The sequence below is a fragment of the Streptopelia decaocto genome (genome assembly GCF_964273445.1).
Source record: "Streptopelia decaocto genome assembly, chromosome: Z".
Lineage (NCBI taxonomy): Eukaryota > Metazoa > Chordata > Aves > Columbiformes > Columbidae > Streptopelia > Streptopelia decaocto.
In genome coordinates, this window is record NC_138657.1 from 11,772,115 (window position 1) to 11,792,116 (window position 20,002).

At 46.5% G+C, this 20,002-nt stretch overlaps 1 protein-coding gene across 1 annotated transcript; it reads left to right on the plus strand.

Moving 5' to 3' along the window:
• Window positions 1-310: 310 nt before the first annotated feature.
• Window positions 311-5,446, plus strand: TOPORS (TOP1 binding arginine/serine rich protein, E3 ubiquitin ligase). Its single transcript, XM_082074863.1, has 2 exons — window positions 311-553; window positions 1,904-5,446. The coding sequence occupies exons 1-2, from the start codon at window positions 392-394 to the stop codon at window positions 4,889-4,891; spliced, it is 3,150 nt and encodes a 1,049-aa protein (XP_081930989.1). The 5' UTR covers window positions 311-391; the 3' UTR covers window positions 4,892-5,446.
• The last annotated feature ends 14,556 nt before the right edge of the window (window positions 5,447-20,002 follow it).

The following is a 20,002-nucleotide window of genomic DNA, read 5'->3' on the forward strand; positions in this document are numbered from 1 at the left end:
ACCTGCAGGACACACAGAACCGCGCGTTGACTGCGGCAGCCGGGATCCCTCCGCGATCCCCCCGGCGTCCGCTGCCTCCACCCAGGGGCACACCCCGCCCTGCTCCCCGCTGCCCCGGGCGGCACACCCGGGCCTGCCCCCCGCCAGGAGCCCCAGGCCAGGCCCCGGCACGCACCAGGCGGCACAGCGGGCGCGGGTCCCGCCGCCCCGGCGGAACCATTTCGGCGTCTCCTCAGCAGCACTTCCGCCCTCCAGCAAGATGTCGCCACGCAGAGCGGAAGTGACGCCAAACGCAGGCGCCCGGGTTCCGCGCCCGGCAGGCAGCGCGGGGCCTGGCGCGGTCCCGCCGGCGGCGGGGGGCAGCAGTTCCCGTGGCAACGCGCGGCCGCCCATGGCGGAGCCGCTGGGGCGCCTGGCGGAGCGCAGCCGCCGCCGCCGCCGCCCGCCGGGGGAGGAGCGCGGAGAGGCTACCGGCTCCGGGCGCTGCTGCACGCGCCACCGGCTGAAGGCGGCCGCGGCCCCGGCCCGCACGGGGAGCGAGGGCCCGGCAGCGGTGAGTGCGGGCGCGGGGGGCGGGAGCGGCTTCCGGCCGCTGCGGTGGGATGGCGGCGGCCTGAAGGAGGGAGCTGGGCGGGGAGGCGTCGCACCGGGGGCTGTGATCCCCGCCCCCAGTGTCTGTGGTTATGGCACCCCGGGCTGTGTGCGTGTCCCCCCGGGCAGTCCTGTGCGTCCTCACCCGGGCCGGTGTGTCTCTGCGTGTCCCTGTGCGTGTCTGCGGCACCCCCGGGGTGCGTGTGTGTGTGTCCCGGGCCTGCGTGTCCCTGTGCGTGTCCCTGCATCGTGCCCACTGTCCTGCAGGTGGTTAAGACCTGCTCCTGGGTTTGCTGTGAACAGTGGGCTAATGAGTTTTGAATTAGCACAGTGATTTATTTTCACTGAATTATAACGCCTTAGGATAATGCTGATACACAAAATAACTTTAAAGTAGGTGGATTTATTGCTAGCCATGTTCGACAGCCTGACTAGATACAAAAGCACCATGTGCCTGAGGATCATAGAATCATAAAAAGGTTTGGGTTGGAAAGGGCCTTCAAAGCTCATCCAGTCCAACCCCTGCCATGAGCAGGGACATCTTCAACCAGCTCAGGTTGCTCAGAGCACCGTCCAGCCTGGCCTGGGATGTCTTCAGGGATGGTTCATCCACCACGTCTCTGGACAACCTGGGCCAGTGTTTCACCACCCTCATTGTTAAAACTTTCTTCCTCATGTCTAACCTGAGAGGACGAGTATAGGAATGACACCTGACTCTGCTTTGGTCATAAAAGAAAAGACTAGTTTAGGCTGGAGCACATCTCTGGAGTTTGTCTAGTCCAATGAGCCGTATGTGGTCCAGCATGAATGCCCAGTAAAATATGGGCATAGGGTGCAGGAACATGACAGGTCTAGCAGAACTTGGAAACTGGTAGTTTAGTGTGAGTGTAATTACTTGTTTTGACTTGTTTTCTTAAAGGACAGAATTAACTGTTCTCATATTTTTCATATGTAAACACAGGTCTCTTTTGGAAATATGTTTTGGAGGATACTATATTAATTATAAACTTACTGACCACGTCAAAGCAGTTATTTATGAGTGAACCAGAAGACAGAGTCCTGCCTGCTACATTCATATGTGCCACCATTATTCAAGCTCTGTTTAAAACTTGCATCCCTGAGGAGACAGGTTGTACTGTGAAAAGACACCGAGCAAAGTAGTTGGGTTGCGCTGCCTCTTTGTTTAGTGTTATCTTAGTGCTAGTGCTGGCTTTTGCAATCTTAAAGGTTGCTGTTACGGGTTTCTGTGTCTAGACTTTAACATTTTTGTCATTCTGAGATAGCAATGATCTTTTGTCTCTTTCTTCTGTAGAACATGACTTCAGCAACTAAGGAGTTTTCAGAAGAGAGCAACTTCTTGCCAAAAGCCAGCACAAGCAAGCTGCCAACAGATGCATCTCCTGACTCTAAATGCCCCATCTGCTTGGATAGATTTGATAATGTTGCATATCTAGATCGCTGCTTGCATAGATTCTGTTTCCGCTGTGTCCAGGAGTGGTCAAAAAACAAAGCGGAATGCCCTCTCTGCAAGCAACCCTTTTTTTCCATTTTCCATACAATTCGTGCTGAAGATGACTTTAAGGAGTACATACTCAGCCGTACAGAAACTAGCTCTTTTGCCAGTCCCGATGGCCGGAGATTTCGTTACCGCACCACATTAACAAGGGAACGCCGCACTGGTGGTTCCCCTTCCCGAAGGACACTGTCTCCTCCAGATAATGGGATATTGTTTGAAGGGTTGTCGAGCGAACCGGTGCGGCAGAGAGAGGGAGAGATTCAGCAGATGATGAGGAGGCTGGCATCGAGAAGGCAGGCTAGCGCAGAGGGCAGATCTCTGCGCCAGATTCAGGAGGAGGACATGATCAGCTTCCGCAGAGCTCTGTACCGTACTGGCGTGCGTATTCGTAGTATTCAAGATGGTGGCCGCTACCGAGACATTTCAGCAGAGTTTTTCCGCCGTAACCCTGCTTGCCTTCACAGGCTGGTTCCCTGGTTGAAGCGAGAACTTACAGTCCTGTTTGGTGCCCATGGATCTTTGGTTAATATTGTACAGCACATTATAATGAGTAATGTGACTAGGTATGATCTGGAAAGTCAGGCTTTTGCTGACGATTTGAAGCCATTTTTGCTGAATCGGACTGAACACTTCTTACACGAATTCATCAGTTTTGCCCGTTGTCCTTTTAATTTAGAAGCATATGATCAACACGCCAATTATGACTGTCCTGCGCCATCATATGATGAAGGAAGCCACTCAAGCTCGTCTATTATTACAATATCTCCAGATACGACATATTCTCAAGGGCCAGATAACAGTTTATCTGTGACTGGTCTTGGTCAGGCACCCTGGGATGATGAAACTCCGGGGCCTTCCTACTCCATTTCAGAAGAGGTTCGTGCAACCATAGCTTCTCCTCTGGAGACATCAGGAAGTTCTGATGAGGACTCTGCTACAAAGAGTCAAAGAACCAAACTGCAGAATCAGTTGCAGACTAATGCTGACTCAAATGACAGTGACTCTTCTTCGGACAGTTGTGTTATTGTTGGGTATGTTAAGCCATTAGCTGAGAGGACACCTGAAGTGGTTGAACTGTCCTCAGACTCTGAACAGTCCATCAGGGAAGAGAAAAGAGAAGATGTGAAAGAACAGCAATCAATCCAGTGTCGCAGCTGGAGTGACAGCGAACCAAGCAGGAGTTTCTCACCTCATTCCCCCACATATAAGGAGGATGTAGGTAGTTGTAGGAGTTGCTTATCACCTACAGTTGAGAAGACAGAGTCAAAAGATGACGAGAAGAATAAATGTAAGGTAAAAGATATGTCTCCACAGGACTTGAGCTGGAGCCCCTCTCCAGGGAGTGACACAGGAAGCTCCCCTTGGAACCACAGATTGTCTAGAAAGGGAAAGTCCAGGAGTCCACGATCATGTTCATGGAACAGTAGAGGCAGTCATGGCCATCGGTCTCGGAGGGAGCATCGTAGCAAAAGCCAACTTAAAAGGAGGCGATCGAGAAGCAGAGATAGTAGCAAACATAGAGACAAAAGAAGCAGCAGGAGGTCTAGGGGTCATGACACCAGAGCCTCTGTAAAAAGCCAGAAAGGCTCCCTAAGTCATGAGAGCACTCCATGCAGAGAAGTAAGCAGATCACGATCACGTAGCAAAGGCCATGGCAAAAGGAGATCAAGAAGTAGAGACAGTGATCGTTATTATGCAAGAGACAATTATCAAAGTAGATACGAGTGGGGTTATGCTTTCTGTAGTCGAAAGGTTTTCGGAGACGGCTATGAATCCTCCAGCAGGAGAAGGACTGAATCTAATGCTGTCTACTCAAGGCAATCTGCTAGTCCAGAATACAGGCTACGATCATTTATTGAAAGGACAGACCCACATAGCCAGAGGGGAGTCCGTAAGAGACACTGTTACTGTTATGAAAGATGCAGATCAAGGAGCCGATCAAGCAACAGGTCAAGGACCCCTTCTGGAGGAACTGACAGAACAAGAAGTGAAAAACCTGGTGGAAAAAGGAAGTACAAAACTCGACACTTGGAGAACGCATTCACAGAGAGCACAGGCCTCGAAAGAGACAATGACTCCAAGAAAACTTTCTCGAAATTCAGTGACTGCTACAAAACTGAAGATAGCCCTTCAGGCAATCGAGCAAGCAGTGAGACAAAGCATAAGAAAAAGAAAAAAAAGATGAGGAGTCCAAGTGTGGAGATAGTCTACGAAGGAAAAGCAACAGACACAACAAAGCATCTTAAAAAGAAAAAGAAAAAGCATAAGAAGAAACACCGGAAACATCACTTGAGTAACTCGGCACATTCTTCCCCAGTGGTGATTACAATTGATAGTGATAGTGGCAAAGAGCCTGAAAGCACCGAATGTGACAGCAGTGTTACTTGGACAGGCACCACACGGATAAATGAGAAGGAAAATGAGTCTTCATCTTCATTCCTGGAAAGGACAGCGTGTGAAGGTGTTTACGGAGTTGATGAGGAAGCTGGAGGAGCAGACAAAAATGACAGTGTTCCTACCAAAAGGGGAGACTTTGATAGAAATGCTGATGCTGAACTTCAAGAAACAGCAGCTGATCAGAGTCTTACCTTAGCGGATACCAGCAGTAACACCCCTCATGTAGAAACTATAACCAGCTGTACACAAGAAGCACCAGCAACACCTTCCAGTCAACTGCCTTCCCCCAGGACTTCCTTCCTAGAGTGTCCAGAGAGACAACCATTGATACTAAGACTGCCAAAGAGACTTGTTGACAGATCCTCTTGGTTTGGTTTCCCAGAATAAAAAATGTAGCACACTTTCCATGGAACACTTCTTAAAGTAGTGAATTTGGCTACTTTTTTCCCCTTGAGAACAAAAACACCTGATGTGATTTGTCTGTGTGAAAAGATGTCTGGGAAATGTGTAAAGTCTTTGAATGTGTATGCACTTTTAAGTCAAAGAAGATAGAATATTGCTAATACGTAACTCTTGCAGTTTCTCTGAAGACTATTCAAAAGTTGTAATTTCATAAATCCGTCCTGTATTCTTGTAGTATGTAAAATATATCCACAGAGTATTTCAAGGTTGTGTTTAAAACAACAAAAAAAGTGTCCAAACCAAAAGCCAGAAAATGCATTTTATGGGGATAGCTCTTAGAAAGTGAAATATTGCTTAGTTTTTAAGGTATTTTTTTTAGGCTGAATTTTACTTTATTTGAATCTATTTGTTATAAGCTGATCACTGCTGAAATGTAGTCAGTGATTCCTGTATAGATCTTCAACGGGACTTCCATTAATGTGAAAGTGACCTGTGTCAAAATCTGAATAAAGCAATAAGACTTTTTGTTGTTTTTGTTAAAATGAATTTAAATGCATGGACTTTGCAAACAGAACATTTATCTTTCAGTTTTGGGTGGGTGGGTGGATGGATGGATGGATGGATGATTAGATGTTCATACTGTAAGGAGTGCTTCAGGTTGGAAGGGACCCCTGGAAGCCATCAGGTCCCAGCCTTCCCTGAAAGCAGGAACAATTTCAATCACAGTGTTTGGGACTTGTTCATTTTGAATATTCCCAAAGCCAGATGGCCTGTGTGTGGTCCCTCTTCTAACATTTCAGTACTTCCCTGGCAAACTTTTTTTTTTTTCCTAAATGTATTTTCTATTGCTATGCAGCTCTCAGGGAGCCTGTTTTCCTCTTTGGTATGTCATACCAAACCGAAACCCACCTTCCCCTCGCTTCTTCTCAGGCTCAATTTCACACCTTCATTCCTCACTCTTTACCTGATCCTCCCCAGCAGTGCAGGGGGTTGGGGAATGGGGGTTGTGGTCAGTCCATAACTCTCTCCTGCTCCTTCTTCCTTACGCTGTTCCTCTGCCCTAGTAGGGTCCTTTCTGCAGGGTGCAATCCTTCAGGGACAGACTGCTCCTGCATGGGTCCCCCACAGGGTCACAAGTCCTGCCAGAAAATGACTCCTGTTTGAGCTCCTCAACACAGGCAGCAGCTCCTGTGTGAGGCCTCCATGGCCTGTAGCTTCCTTGAGGGCATCTCCACCTGCTCTGGTGTGGGACCCTCCACAGGCTGGAGGGTGGATATCTGTTCCACCATGGACCTCTGTGGGCTGCAGGGGGACAGCTAGCTTCACCATGGTCTGTACTGTGGGCTGTAGGGGCATCACTGCTCTTGAGTTTGGAGCACCTCCTGCTCCACCTCTTTCTTCTCAGATCTGCAGGGCTGTTTCTGTCATGTTTTTCTCACTCCTCTCATGGCTGCCCTGTGGCTTTTTTACCCTTTCTTAAGGGTGTTTTCACAGAGGCACCACCAGCATGGCTGATGGGCTCAGGTGTGTCCTGTGGTGGCTCTGTTTTGGAGCCATCTGGAATGGTCAGTGTCTGGCATGGGGCAGGCCCTGATCTGTTCTCACAGAGGTCACCCTGCCGCACCCCTTGCTACCAGAACCTTGTACATAAACCCAGTACACCTTGGCTTGACAGAGTTTAAACCCACGTGTCACCTGTTAGTTGATGGTGTGTGTCAAGACAGTGATGAGCACATCTGGCAGCACTGAAGACTCGGTATCTAAATCCCAAACTGAGTAACTTCAAGAAGCTACGGAACCTGTATTACAGTCTCCTTCATTACCTGCAAGGGATGGTGATTTCATAACCATTCTGGATAAACGAGATGACACCACACTTTCTAAAGTTTTCCTCACTTCCAAGGATGGTGTTCTTTCTGAAGTAGGGGGGGAGGGGGTGTTGGAGAGGTTGTTGAGCCATTCACTGCAATGGCAGAGAGATGGAATTATTTGCAGGAGAATGAGTGTTCTCACAAAAGTTCAGGCTGACATGGAAGATCAGTCTTTGGGGCTGATAGAGGAGGAGATGATGACTAATGTGTACAGAGCTCTGTGTTGCCAAGGTCTGTCTGTCCAGTGTTACCAGCCACTGAGCACAGAACTGAGAGGCACCACTGCAGCGGGAGGGGAAACTGTTCCTGATACCCAGGCCCCAGCTTCCACCATCAGGGACTTTGGCAGGGTTATGGAGGAGGTGCTGTCCTAGATGGCTGCTGTCTGTGCTTCTGAATGGACTAAGCTGAGCTCTGTAGCTCCCTGGGATGATGGAGCAGGAGGGAGCAAGACCTAGCCTCAGGTAGGGAGTGGCCACCACCCTGCCTGCGCCAGCCCTGGACAGGGATTTACACATCCCAGACAGGAAGCACAGCATGTTCACGCAGATGGCCATGAACAAAACTATTATTGCAATTACGGTTTCCAGGTCAATGTTCTTCAAAAAAAAGTTGTTTCATTGCTCTGCATCTTTTTTCCCCTCACAGAATTCATTTTCACCTAGCCTGTTTGATTAAAGAGGACAGCTGGCCTGGTGGCCTAGCAGCTTCCATCAGGAAGGCAGGCTGGTGGCCCACGAGCTGTGCAAGAGCAAAGGGTGACTTCTTGGCTGAATGCTCCTGCTTTGGAAACCCATCCCTCCAAGTCCTCTTTCCTGCTGGTTGGAGACCCACACCCTAGGGCTGGTGTGAGTGGGATTGCACCTAAGGGTGTTTTCTCTGGTTTACCCTGTGCTCTGCCCATGCTGATCCTCTGCCTCCATCAGATGCTGTTCATAAGACAGAAGTTCAGGTGATTTGCATAAGAGTAGTTATCCACGTAGCTGACAGCTGCAAGATGTCCTGGAACCATGCCTCAGGACTGAATTTTGCCTAGTGAAACACTGAAGCAAAGAGAAGATTTTTTTTCAAGACAAGATGCTGGATTGCAAGAGCCAACATATATGAGACCAGCTGCAAGAAAGCTGTTCAGACATCAATCCCACCACCAGGAAACGTCCAAAGAGACTGTTGAAGTCAGGTCCCCTGGAGCTTGGGAAACAGCTGGACAGTTTGTTGCTGCCTGTCTGAGCTGCCATTCCATCTGGACCTTGAATATGTGTGCACTCTCCTGCTGATCCTGGAGAGTCAGTGCTGCACCCCTGCTTTGGTTTTCAGAACTGATGCAGGAAGCCAGAAGTGCCACGGTGGGGGACGTTTGCTCTGTCCTGGTGTAGTAGTGTCCCTGGTGGGATGGGGAAAAAGAATCAGAATGGTAAGAGTGAGAAAACTCGTGGACTGAGATAAAGGCAGTTTAATAGGTAAAAGCAAAAGCCACACATGCAAGCAAAGCAAAAGAAGGAATTCATTCACTGTTTCTCATCGGCAGGCAGGTGTTGAGCCATCTCCAGGAAAGCAGTGCTCCGTCACATGTAATGGTTACTTGGGGTGACAAAGGCCATAAGTCTGAACATCCCCTCTTCCTTCTTCTTCCGCTGGCATTTTGTTGCTGAGCACGATGTCCCATGGTACGGAATATCCCTTTGGTCAGTTGGGGTAAGCTCTCCTGGCTGTGTCTCCTCGCAGCTTCTTGTCAACCTCTAGCCTAGTCACTGGTGGGGTGGTGTGAGCAGCAGAAAAGGCCTTGATGCTGTGTAAACACAGCTCAGCAATAACAAAACCATCCCTGTGTTATCAACGCTGTTTCCAGCACAAATGCAAAACATAGCCCCGCACCAGCTACTGTGAAGAAAGTTAACTGCAACCAGCACATGTGGCAGAGGAAAACTGGGCAATTCCTAAAAGCAATGGAGGTTGGGCTGTGCCCTTGTCTGCTGTGTTGTTGGGATGGGCATAACCTTTGGGAAAGAGCAAGCCAACCAAGGAAGAAAGAGAGGGAGAAAAAGAGAAATGAAAGGCACAGAAAGTTACCCCTGAAGTAGTCAGAGAGACGAGTAAAAAGTCCTGCACCTGGGCTGGAATAACCACAGAGCCCAGTACAGGCTGGGCTCTGTGTGGCTGGTGAGCAGCCTTGCTGCAAGGACCTGCGTGTCCTGGTGGGCAACAAGCGGAAGGAGAGTCTGCAGTGAGCTGCTGTGGCAATGAAGGCAGACCAGATCTTGGCCTGCATCTGCAGGGGCATCGCTAGCAGAGACAGAGATGTGATCTTCCCACTCTGTTCAGTGCTCCTGAGGCCATGCCTGGAGCAGTGTGTTCAGTTCTGGTACCCACAATTCAAGAAAGACACAGACAAAGGGTAGAAGAAGCAATGGGCACTAGTTACACTGGGAAAGGATTTATCTTGACACAAGACAGTTTTACAGTGAGAACAGTCCTTCATTGGAAGCTGGTCAAATGGCTGCCCAGGTGAGCACTGGGGGGCATGTTGTGGATGGTGATGTCACTGAGCAGCGGGCTCTGACGTCACCCAGCCATGGACTGTGACCTCACGTCCCTCGCTGCCTATCTTGGGGCGTCAGCAGAACCTGGCCCAGCCTGGCTCCTGCCCGGACTCCTGCCGAGCAGCCTGCGAGGTCTGGAGGTCTGAGCGAGGCTTTTCGAGGTGCTGGGTGGTGCTTTGGGGCTGCTGTCAGCAGCTCTCAGTCCCGTTCCGGAGCCATCCCCTGTGTTTCCCCGGCCCTGCCTGGTTCAGGCAGCCGGGAACTGCCGGACACGCTTGCAGCAGCAGAGGTGAGCTGTGTGGGAAACGTCCCCCCGGGGTGGCTGTGAGGCAGGAGATGGGGCTCGGGAAGCCGGGGTGTGTCCTTCTCTTCCTCTCCTCCTGTCCCTGGCAAGCAAGTGACCATGGCTTCTCTCCATTTTGCAGCCTGTGACACCCACTGCTGCAGTGTGAGCCAGAAGGACCAGCTCCTTGTCCTCAGTGCTCCCCCGCCCATCACAGCACCCAGAGAACATGGCTGCCGAGAGCGAGTGGAGCTGCCCCATCTGCTGTGATGACCGAGAGGACATCGCCTACATGTCCCCCTGCCTCCACCAGATTTGCGTAGGCTGTGCCATGCGCTGGGTGCTGCAGAAGGCAAACTGCCCCCTGTGCCGGTCGAGGACGACGGCCATCTTGTTCTCGAGGCTGTCGGACGACGACTATTTGATGTTCAACGTCCACAGAACTGCAGGGTCATGGGATGAAGATGAGGACGAGGAGGGGTCTGCGGGGCCGGTGCCCAGGGCTGAGGTTGGCGGCTTCCCTCCTGAGGTCTGGGCAGACTTTTTCAAGAGCCACCCAAACAACACCAGGCCCCTGCTGCCGTGGCTGCGACGGGAGCTCCAGGCGCTGGCCGAGAACGAATGGTGGGAGCTGGATGCAACAGAGGCAACTGTCGTGGCCCACCTGTGCCTCTGGGGGCTGGATGAGGAGGCGCTGGTGCGGCAGCTGCAGGACAACGTGCCGGAAGACACCAGGACGTTTGTCCGCCAGCTGATGGACGCCGCCGTGCAGCTGTGTGGCCGGGAGATCCGCCTGCACCTGGGCCAGCAGGACCCCCGTGCTGACTTGGGGGAGGACGACGGCCCTGCGTCCAGCCCCAGCCCCAGCGCCTCCCGGGGGGCGACTCCTGCCCCCCAGCTGGCCTCCTTCGGCAGCCCCACAAGCTCTGACACAGAGGAGCAGCCCAGCACATCGGAGGCCGCCCTGCGTTGGGCTCCCAGCTGCCCCTCAACTGTGCCCGTCCCTGCCGAGCAGCTGGAGCAGCCCCAGGAGGAGCCGGGGCAGGCGGTGGCAGGTCCCTCTGGCCAGGGCTGCAGCCGCAGCCCCTCCAGTCCCGGCCGGTGCAGGGACCGCTCGCCCGGGGGGCCCCGGCGCCCCCCAAAGAGGAGGAACCCCAGTCCCCTGGATTCTCCCCAGCCCAGCAAGAGGCTGCCCCGCCGCCATTGCTAGGCTGGTGCCCCAGGTGCTGGCAAAATGGGGGCTGAAGCGGAGCACGAAGCTGTCATTATTTGATTTGATTTACTTATGAGAGAATTAAAGGAATATATACTGTAGGAGAAGTCTCAGTGCCAGGAAGTTCTTTGTTAGCTGGTTTAGTCTACTTATTAGGGAAATAAACAATAAAGATGACAGGACAAGTCCCAGTGTCACTAACAGTGCAGGTGGCGTTGCTGTCCCCACCCAGGCTGCCCTTGTTTCTTTCCGCACCTTCCCCCTCAGTTTCCACAGCTGCCTGGGGTCAGTGGGAGTCTGGAGGGAGCTGGGCTATGGCCGTGCAGCCCTTTGCTGCGGAGGGGCTGGGATGCTGTCCTGGTTTTGTTAAAAACAAGTTTCTCTTCTAGTGATTTTGCCTGTCAGCTAAAGCCTTCATATTAGCTGCACTTTCCTGGAGAACCAGACACATGTTTTGGTAAACCTAGCAATGGAATGCAAACTTACTGATAAGCAGGGATGGACATCTCGCGAGAGGGGCGACGAGAAACAAGTGACCAAGAAACTGACCAACTGTGTATAACATTCCATTCACGTGAATACTTCATATGAAAGTGGGAGATCACGAGGATCTCGGCCCTTTGCCTTTCCCTTTTCCTTCTGCTTATGTCTGACATTAGGAGAGGACCTTGCTAGTCGTCCCTGCGAACTGAGGCCTAGTGACAGACTGAATCCAGCTCCGGTTGGCTGCAGAGTCCAGTCCAGGACTTCGGGTGCCAGCTCTGCAGTTGCTGAGACTTTCAAGATTGGTTTTGTATGTTTTGTATTATTGTCTCTGTTCTTATTAGTAGCATTAGTAAAACATCTTTAATTTTTTCCAACTCTCTTCTCTCTGTCCTTCTTTCCCTCCCGATCGCCTGTCCTTAGTGGGAAGGGGGGAGAGGGAGGGGCAAAAGGGGGAAGTGGGGGGGAGAGGAGGTTAACAATACATCTGCCAGGGTTTTATTGTCACCCCGCAATCTAAACCCTCGACAGATGCCAATGCTGATGGCTCCTTCCAGACAGCCCAAGGGCTGTTTCTTTCCTTCTCCCCCCCGAGACTGAGTTCTGCCCAGCTCCAGGGCTGCATCTCATCGGCTGCTCCCTGGGGAGGTTTTAGCATCCAGGGGGTCTCCAGGACCATCCTGCCAGCACCTCTCGTCATCCCAGGCCTGGCCACTTCCACACCCCTCCCTCTGCCCCTCGTTTTGGGTATCTGCTCCCCTGCAGGCCACACTGCTCGGTATGGCCTTGGTACACAGCACTATGGCTTTTTTTTTTTTTTCTTTTTTTTTTCCCTGTCTTTAATTTGCTTCTCTTGCTGCAAGGAAAACCAAGTCAAAGCGTCTCTCTGTCTACTTGCAGCTGAGTGGTGGTCGCTTTTGCTGGTTGTCCAGAAACGTCTCTCAGTTGAGGCGTTTCATTGGCCAACGGCCCTGTCTGCCGAGCAAGGGGCCAGTCTAGAAGTTTCTGTGTCTTTGGGGGTGGTGGAATGGGAAGCGGGGCAGAGGGAGTGCATCTGCTACAGTTGTACTGCTGGCTGCTCATCAAAAACATGTGAACCACTGCATGTGGCAATATTATTTATCTTTTGAAACTCTGTAGCCCTTAGTAATTACGTATCTGTTCTGTTACCCACAAAACAGGCCTCAACTAGGTGACAAGCTGTTGTCCAGGGCATGAAGATGAAAATTAAGTACACAGGGGTAAAGACTCGCAAAGCTGTGGAACAACTTAAATTTTATTTTAAGAGTTTTCGCCCGTTGAGTATAGGTGAATAGTATCAGTGATCCTTGGTTGCCTACATGCACAAGATCACGCTACTCCTTCAAACCACAGGGCTTTGTGCCTTGACATCATATTAATTTATTCTCCTCCATTAGCTCAAAGAGAAAGAAATGTACATACCTACGTATGTACGTGCTTGTACACCTGCACATAGTATGTGTTTATGGGGGGAGAGGGAAAGAGCACGAGTGGGCTGTCAGATGCCTTTTGTTTCCTGGAAGATCAGAACAGAAAAACATAGGCAGATCTGTGCATCTCCTGCATGCAGATGTATGATTTTTGGACCTGAAACAATGGAGGGGAGAAAAACAACCAACCAACCAAAAAAAACCAGTAAATGAGCTGACATCTTCTAAGATTTATGAAGTGCTAAATTTAGAAAAGGCATTTTGCTCTTGCTGGTGTATTTCAGGCTCTTGTGCATGAGTCAATAAGAAAAAGCACAAGTCACTTCCTCTGTGAGAGCATGTCCAAGTAACATAAAATAGGCTCAATTAATCTTTTTAACCATTGAATTTACTCTGGATAAACAAAGTTTGTATGAAATGCTAGGCCCTGGAAAGGTAATCAGCCTTATAAAACACTTCTGTTCACAGCTCTGCTTTTCTCATTATTGTATTGCAAATAGTTTTCCAAAAGGAAAAACTGTTCAAGCAAAACCTTAAACAGCATTAATTCACCATTTTCTTGCAGGGACTAGACTGGATCTCAAAATATGTGGTCATTATGAAGCTTGTATTAAACTATTTGTCTTCTTTTGTTCATTTTCTCAGGTGGCGTTCCTTTGTGACAGGTTATTTCCAGCACTCCTGCTTGAATTGGTACAGGTGAAAACTTAGCAGGAATAACACAAAAATAGAACAGATCATCACAAGCTAGTGATCAGACTGTGTTCTGTACAGGTGAACTTTACTATTTTACCTGTAGCCATAGCTATTTTTTTTCATGCTGTAGGTTTGATGCAGAAATAACTTGGTAAGGCTCATTGGCTTTTGCTGTGGAGTGGGTGATAGTAAACAAGCAGACTAAACTGTCTATTCCAGCCTAAGAAAGGAGGGGCAAATGAAAATGTGAAGAGTTCAGCCACAAAGCACAACTTCCTGTTGTTAAATGACAATATCTTTTGTTCTGGCATCTCGATTTCAGAGTGTGAGAGATTACAATCATCACTACACACTAGGTGCTGTTGCTGCCTTTAAAATTAATGCCAGAATTCCAGCACTCTGAAGTATGATTAAAGGCCATCAATTTATTACATTTTCTTTCCAAATTTTCTATTGCTTTATGTGAGATTTAATATTTGCTATCAGATTTACATGGCTGCATTTTATTATACTTTATGGCTGACTGAACTAGGGTGATTATCCCTGGAATATTAATAATCCTAATTTTAACAGGACAAAATGTATACTATTGTTAGAAGTTAATTGCAGTGTTACTCTCTTTTTGCACAGGATTACAGATTGCTCCAGGGCAGTGGTGTAAAACGATACTGGTGTACAATACATAAAAAAATAGCCTTATTCAGATGCTAACAACTGACACCACAATGAAAACTGCCAAAGAACAAATTGATGTCACAAAATACTCATAACATGTCATATAGACAAAACAGGTGAATAATGACGCCACCTCCTGTGGTGGATGAAGACACAGACCCTGAAAGTGAGTGCAGAATTAGAATCATTTATTCACTCAAAGTGGTGCCTTACATAGTGTTACAAGAGGAAACAGGACTATGCAGCCAGATAAGAAGTCTATACACATAGCACATCAATCAAGCATTTCTGCCTGTACGCTGTTCCCGGTGTTCCAGGATATCAAGTCACACAAGCATACAAAGCGCAGTGTTCTGCATTTTGTAACATTTGCACACTGTGCTATGCATAATAGACAATGATCTTTTGGCTAACCTCTGTTCCTTATTTCTGTAGGTTGCAAAAGTGAGTAGCAAGTTGTTGAAACGTCGGCTCATCTTTTGTCTGAACCCCCACTATCTCTCATATAGCACTGAATAGACAAGTTGAAACAGTATGGAGTGTATTATCCATGTTGTGTCCAATGCTGCCAGTGAAATAGTTTCTTACAGCAATGCCTCATTGTCACTGGTTAGAAATTATCATTGTCAGTGCCACTTCCATGTGTAGGTGCTCCAGCAATATCAATGTAATTTAGAAAAAAAAAGTCAGCTGTTGCACATGCAGAACTATTCTGTGACAGCAACTTAGCTGTTCTGAGTGACCACACTTAACCAGATCCTTGCCGTCTTTAGCATACTTTCCGGGCACGTTTCCTCCTCGTTAGATGTCCTCAGGCTGCTGGATTTCTGAGCTCAAAGAACGTAAGTCTTGTCTGGAGTGAATTTGGATAGGGTGTGGGTACATAAGAGCGTGTAGATGTAGGAAGGAACATTTCTTTCTTTGCACACAGCATGATGATGAATTTGGGTACCTTTGCTTCCTAAAAAACGTGGTCTAGAGAGCCAAAATTTTATAAGTTTAAGTGAATTTAGGATGAATTATGGCCTCATGGTTAACTGACTGCCTTGACCCATTTTCCTTGTTTGAGTGTTCATCATATGAATGTTGTACTGTTTAGTGTGATCTTAAAAGGACACAGGTGTCTAGGCTTTCAGCTGAGTGGAAATTATATATGTATCTTGGAAGATCTGGGCTTCTTAATTACAAGAAGTGACTTGTTACAGTCTGGGAGTGTGAAGCCATCTTTCTGCATCCCAGAGTTTGAGATAAAGAATGGAGACCAGCAGCAAAGCCCTGCTTCTTGCCAGGAGATCATAGGCTCTTTTGCAAGGTCCATATACTTTGAGTACTTAATGTTGATCTTAAAAATATAAAGTGACACTTCATAATCTAAGCTCTGACAGTTCCCAAAACTACTTACCTAGTCTTCATGGATACTAAACCAGAATTGGTTAGCTCAGAGTAAAGTAAGAGTAAGGAAAATTTATTGTATCCTGGGCATCTGCAGCACAAGAGCATCCCAAGCCAGATTTACAAAATACAAATTAGCTAAATTACTGTTGTATGCACTGATCCATTCTGGTGTGTGCTTTTTGTTTGTTTGTTTTTGTTGATTTTTGTTTGTTTTGTTTTGTTTGTTTTTTCTTTTGTTTTTGTTTCTGTTTTGTTGTTGTTTGTTTGTTTGTTTGTTTCTTTGGCCTGTGATGAATAAAGCCTTGAAGAAAGAGGAATGTCTATTTAACTCCATGAAACAAATGTCAGCAAGAAGGCCATGCCATTCGATATCAGAAAAACAATACTTGGCAAAATCTGCATGCAGCTATGTAGATGCATTTGTTTACACTTAGCAAAGGTGTTCCTGAAAGGACAGCAGAGGTCTTGCATGGAGCATCTTCCTCCTTTTGAAATGTCATAAAGAAACTCAGTTTTATGTCAGACCTGCCATGCTTCCAATTAATTTACTCTCTGTGCAGTCCTTGGCTAAAATGGCCAGGAAAATAATGCCTCTGTAAAGGTGAACTGTTTTGTACAACCAGAGCAAGTTACTGTTATCTACTTTCCCACTACGTTTCCCACTTTAACTGAAGTTTGTCCATGTGTTGCTTGTTCATTTCTGAATCAACTTTCTCTCCATCATCTTGCTCAGACAATTTATTTTCTTTTTCTTCTATATTGAAGATACAGACATTTCAGAAATACAGCTTAATTGCTTTACTACTATTAAATTCTCTTCCGCTCTCTGCATATTTTATAGCAGTAAAACTGAAGTTGCAGAATGAAGTTGAGAAAAAGCAGAGTAATAATAACCTCTCTGGTTATATTTTCTTTGTTGTAATAGAATTCAAAGTGACATCTGTCAAGACTAAACCTTGCTAATATCTGTAGACATACACTTTGCACAAGCTATTTGTGCATGGAGCTAAAAAAATATAATTTTCAGTCTTTTTCTAGAAGACAATTTTAATTAGAGTCCAAATTTCATTTAAAATTGATTTATATTCTTGAGAAATATGTCAATCATGAAAGAAAATTATTTTAATTCTTTTGAAATTACAAGGAATAAAGAGGAAGAAAAGTTTGACTTGTTGAAATAAAAGAAGAATCTCCATAAGCGTTCAAGTGAATAAAATGAAGTTAAAAGCCATGGCACATTTTTACTTTTCTAGGGATAAAAAGTGTACAATGATGTTGATATGCGCTTGAATTCCCTACAAGAATATGTTACAAAAGTGAGGGGGAGCTGGCAAGCAATTTTTAGAAAAATGAAAAGTGCTAGAGTATGCATGAGATTTTTATGTGCTTTGAAACCTAGAAAATCTAAAATCTTATGTTTGTTACTCTCTCTGAAATACTGTTATTGCCCAGGTCAGTCATTGCTTATTTAAATCCTACAAGCAGTCCATATTTACAGGAGAGAAAAGAAAACACATCATGGAGTTGTCGTCCTTTACCAGGTGTTATTGTGCCATATCTGAAGATTAAAATTCTTCTCTAACTGGGAAGACTCAGAGGTACTAGATGAGATGGCTGTAGAAGAAGTTGAGAGGATTTAGCCACTGGTACTATGAGGATGAAATTTGTGTTTGTAATATAGAGTAAAGCCCAAGAATGTATAAATATTGTGCTTTCCTACCAAAAGCTTCCTCTGTATTCTGTGTCATCTACTGTCTTATGATATCTGTCTGCTTATTTCTTCAGACTGCAAACTGTGGGTTGAGAACTATCAACTTCTTCTGTGGTTAAGAAGTGTCCCACATATTTGGGATGATAATTCAGAATACAAACGCTGTTGTCTATGTCGAGTACTGTCGTCCACAGCATGAATTGCACAAATATTATGAAAGGTTAGAAATCAATTTCTCAGAAAAATGTAGAAGCAAAATGTATTTGCCAGCATTATGTGATGGGTGTAGTGTAACATATTTTCAAATCTCATCCTAAGAAGACATTAACTTGGCACACAGGGAGGAAAACACTTGAGATTTCCACAAGCAATAGTTAGTTGGACTATTGCTATAGGATGAGATTGTAGCAGCTGGGAAAGGATGGTAGTCCTTACCAGTCAGAAGAACTTACAAACATATACTACACCTGGCAATTATGTAATATTTTAAAGGTAATCTCCAAAGCCTTGAATCACACTTTTTTGTTGCCACACACCTACTCTTCCAAGGCTCTTAGGGACACTGGAACTCCACTGCAACCACATTTACAATGTGTAATTTAAACTGGAGTAAAGCCCTCTAAAATTTCCCAGTGTGATTGGCAAGCTTACTCTGAATGTATCTAATTGAAATTTCCCCAGGATGCACACTGTATTTTTTTCAAATAATTAACTTCCCTCTCTCCCAGGTGTCAGGGACCATATTTTAAATTGTCTCAAAGATTGCTTGCTCCTACCTCCACTGCAACCAATGACATCATCCTCCAGGAGCCCGCCCAGTGAGAAGCATATTTTTATACAACCTGAATCAATGGCAGGTAAGCAATAATACATGTTCATAGAACAAACAAGATTGGAATGTTCAATGAAGCATTCAACTCACTGTAACAACTAACAACAACCACATTATAACTCAAATATATACATGTTAGCTCAAACATATTTGGCAATGCAACAGTCAGACTCTCCATTGCTGTCCCTGATGGACGTTAGTCAAGGACAGAGCCCATTTCTGGCTCTGCTGCTGGACATGGTGCTGCCAAGGACTCATTTAATTGTTGGTGGTCATGGGGGGATTCTGCTCATGCAGGAATTATAAATTATGGGCAGAAATATGGCCTTGTCAATCCCAGAAGCTTAAGGCCCATACTAAAGGGCCCCCATATAGGGACAGATAAGACCAACTACCAGAGTGCTAGAACTGAGGTGGGGAGCATGTGTCAAAAGGCCGGTCTGTCCCCACTGCTCGCCAAGTTTCCTGCTTTCCTGATATTCTCATTTCCCTCTTGTCCTATCGCTACTTTCTCTACCAACGTTCAATAAATTCCCAAGTTAAGTGACATCTGACCTCGTTTGTGTCTTAATGTCACTGCAGGCAATATCAAAGAATCTCTCCAGCTCGGGGCTTCTCAGACTGGACCCCAACACCAGGGCACAGATATAAAACAGATGAGGGATATTTTATATATTTATTAGTAATTCCAGATATGTTGAATGATTATGTTAGTTTCAGTTATAGCACGACTTCCTAATAAAACAACTGGCTTGTTTTATAACTACACACATGAAAATAATTTGACTTATGGTGCTCTTACTAAAGCAACATACAGCTGCTGTTATATGACCGAAGACTGAAAGGAAAAAGAAGTGCTGTCATTCCTATAAAATAGGTGGTAGACAGTTTTCGGTAGTAACTACATCAGTACCTGATAGAGTGTCTTTCATTACAGAGACAACATTTCATACCTGCTGCTGATTGATGTGATCTGTGCTACCATCTTGTGGTAGCTGTTATTTTTCAAAGTAAGAAAGTACAGCTGTAAGAAAGTACATAAGCATGGCAGAGACAGTGAGAAAGCTGCAAGTATGGCTATGCTTTTAGAGGTTTGCACCTTCCTTCTACTTTGCAGTACCAAACAAAAAAAAATCATTAATTTGGGCTTTTGTACAAAAATTCTGGTATTTTCTGCTGTTTTGAGTGTCTGTGCCCCCATTTTGGCAGCGGTGAGCTGCAGGGTTGGTCTCTGTGAGAAGACGACATAAATGGTTCCAGTCAGTTCCACAACAGGCCCACTACAGGACACAGCTGGGCTCATCAGCCAAGGTGGTGGCACTTCTATTAAAATATATTTTAAAAAGAGCAAAACATCACACATTCCTGTGAACACCAATGTCAGAGAAGCAGAGGAGGAAGTACTCCAAGCATTGGAGCAGAGACTCCTCTGCAGCCTGTGAAGAGACCATGGAGGAGCAGGCATTTTCCTGCAGCCCGTGGAATTAGAATTCACTAAAGAAACAGGCTTTCCTGAGAGATGTCTGACTTTTTTTTTCTATTCTGTGTAGATTCAAAAGGTATTGATCGAAGTAGCTTGAACATTAATCTGAAAGTATATGACATGTCAGCACAAAGGTTTTTGCAAATGAAGCAAAGGAAGCTTTTCAAGAAAGTCTCAGAAGTCATAGTGTAATTTTTTGGGAAGACTCTTAATTCTAAATTCTTTCCTGTCCCATAGGGTTTAACTGCAGTGAGCTGCAGTGCACATGTCCCACTCCCAGAGTCATCAAAATAAGCTGCAGATGACATCTACAGCACATGAAAAAATGCAAGCTTGGAATGCCAAATAGAAGGATTTCAAGTTGTCTTCCTACAGACTAATCCACAATAATTTTAGGATTATGAAGTTTGTTCCTTCCTGGTATTTCAAAAGCAGAACAATTTATGGCCCATCTCAAAGGGTT

Excerpts from the sequence above, each read along its gene's own strand:
- TOPORS (XM_082074863.1), top strand. The coding sequence starts at position 392 with ATGGCGGAGCCGCTGGGGCGCCTGGCGGAGCGCAGCCGCCGCCGCCGC. Across the intron at positions 554-1,903 it reads GGAGCGAGGGCCCGGCAGCG|AACATGACTTCAGCAACTAA; the intron begins GTGAGTGCGGGC and ends TTTCTTCTGTAG.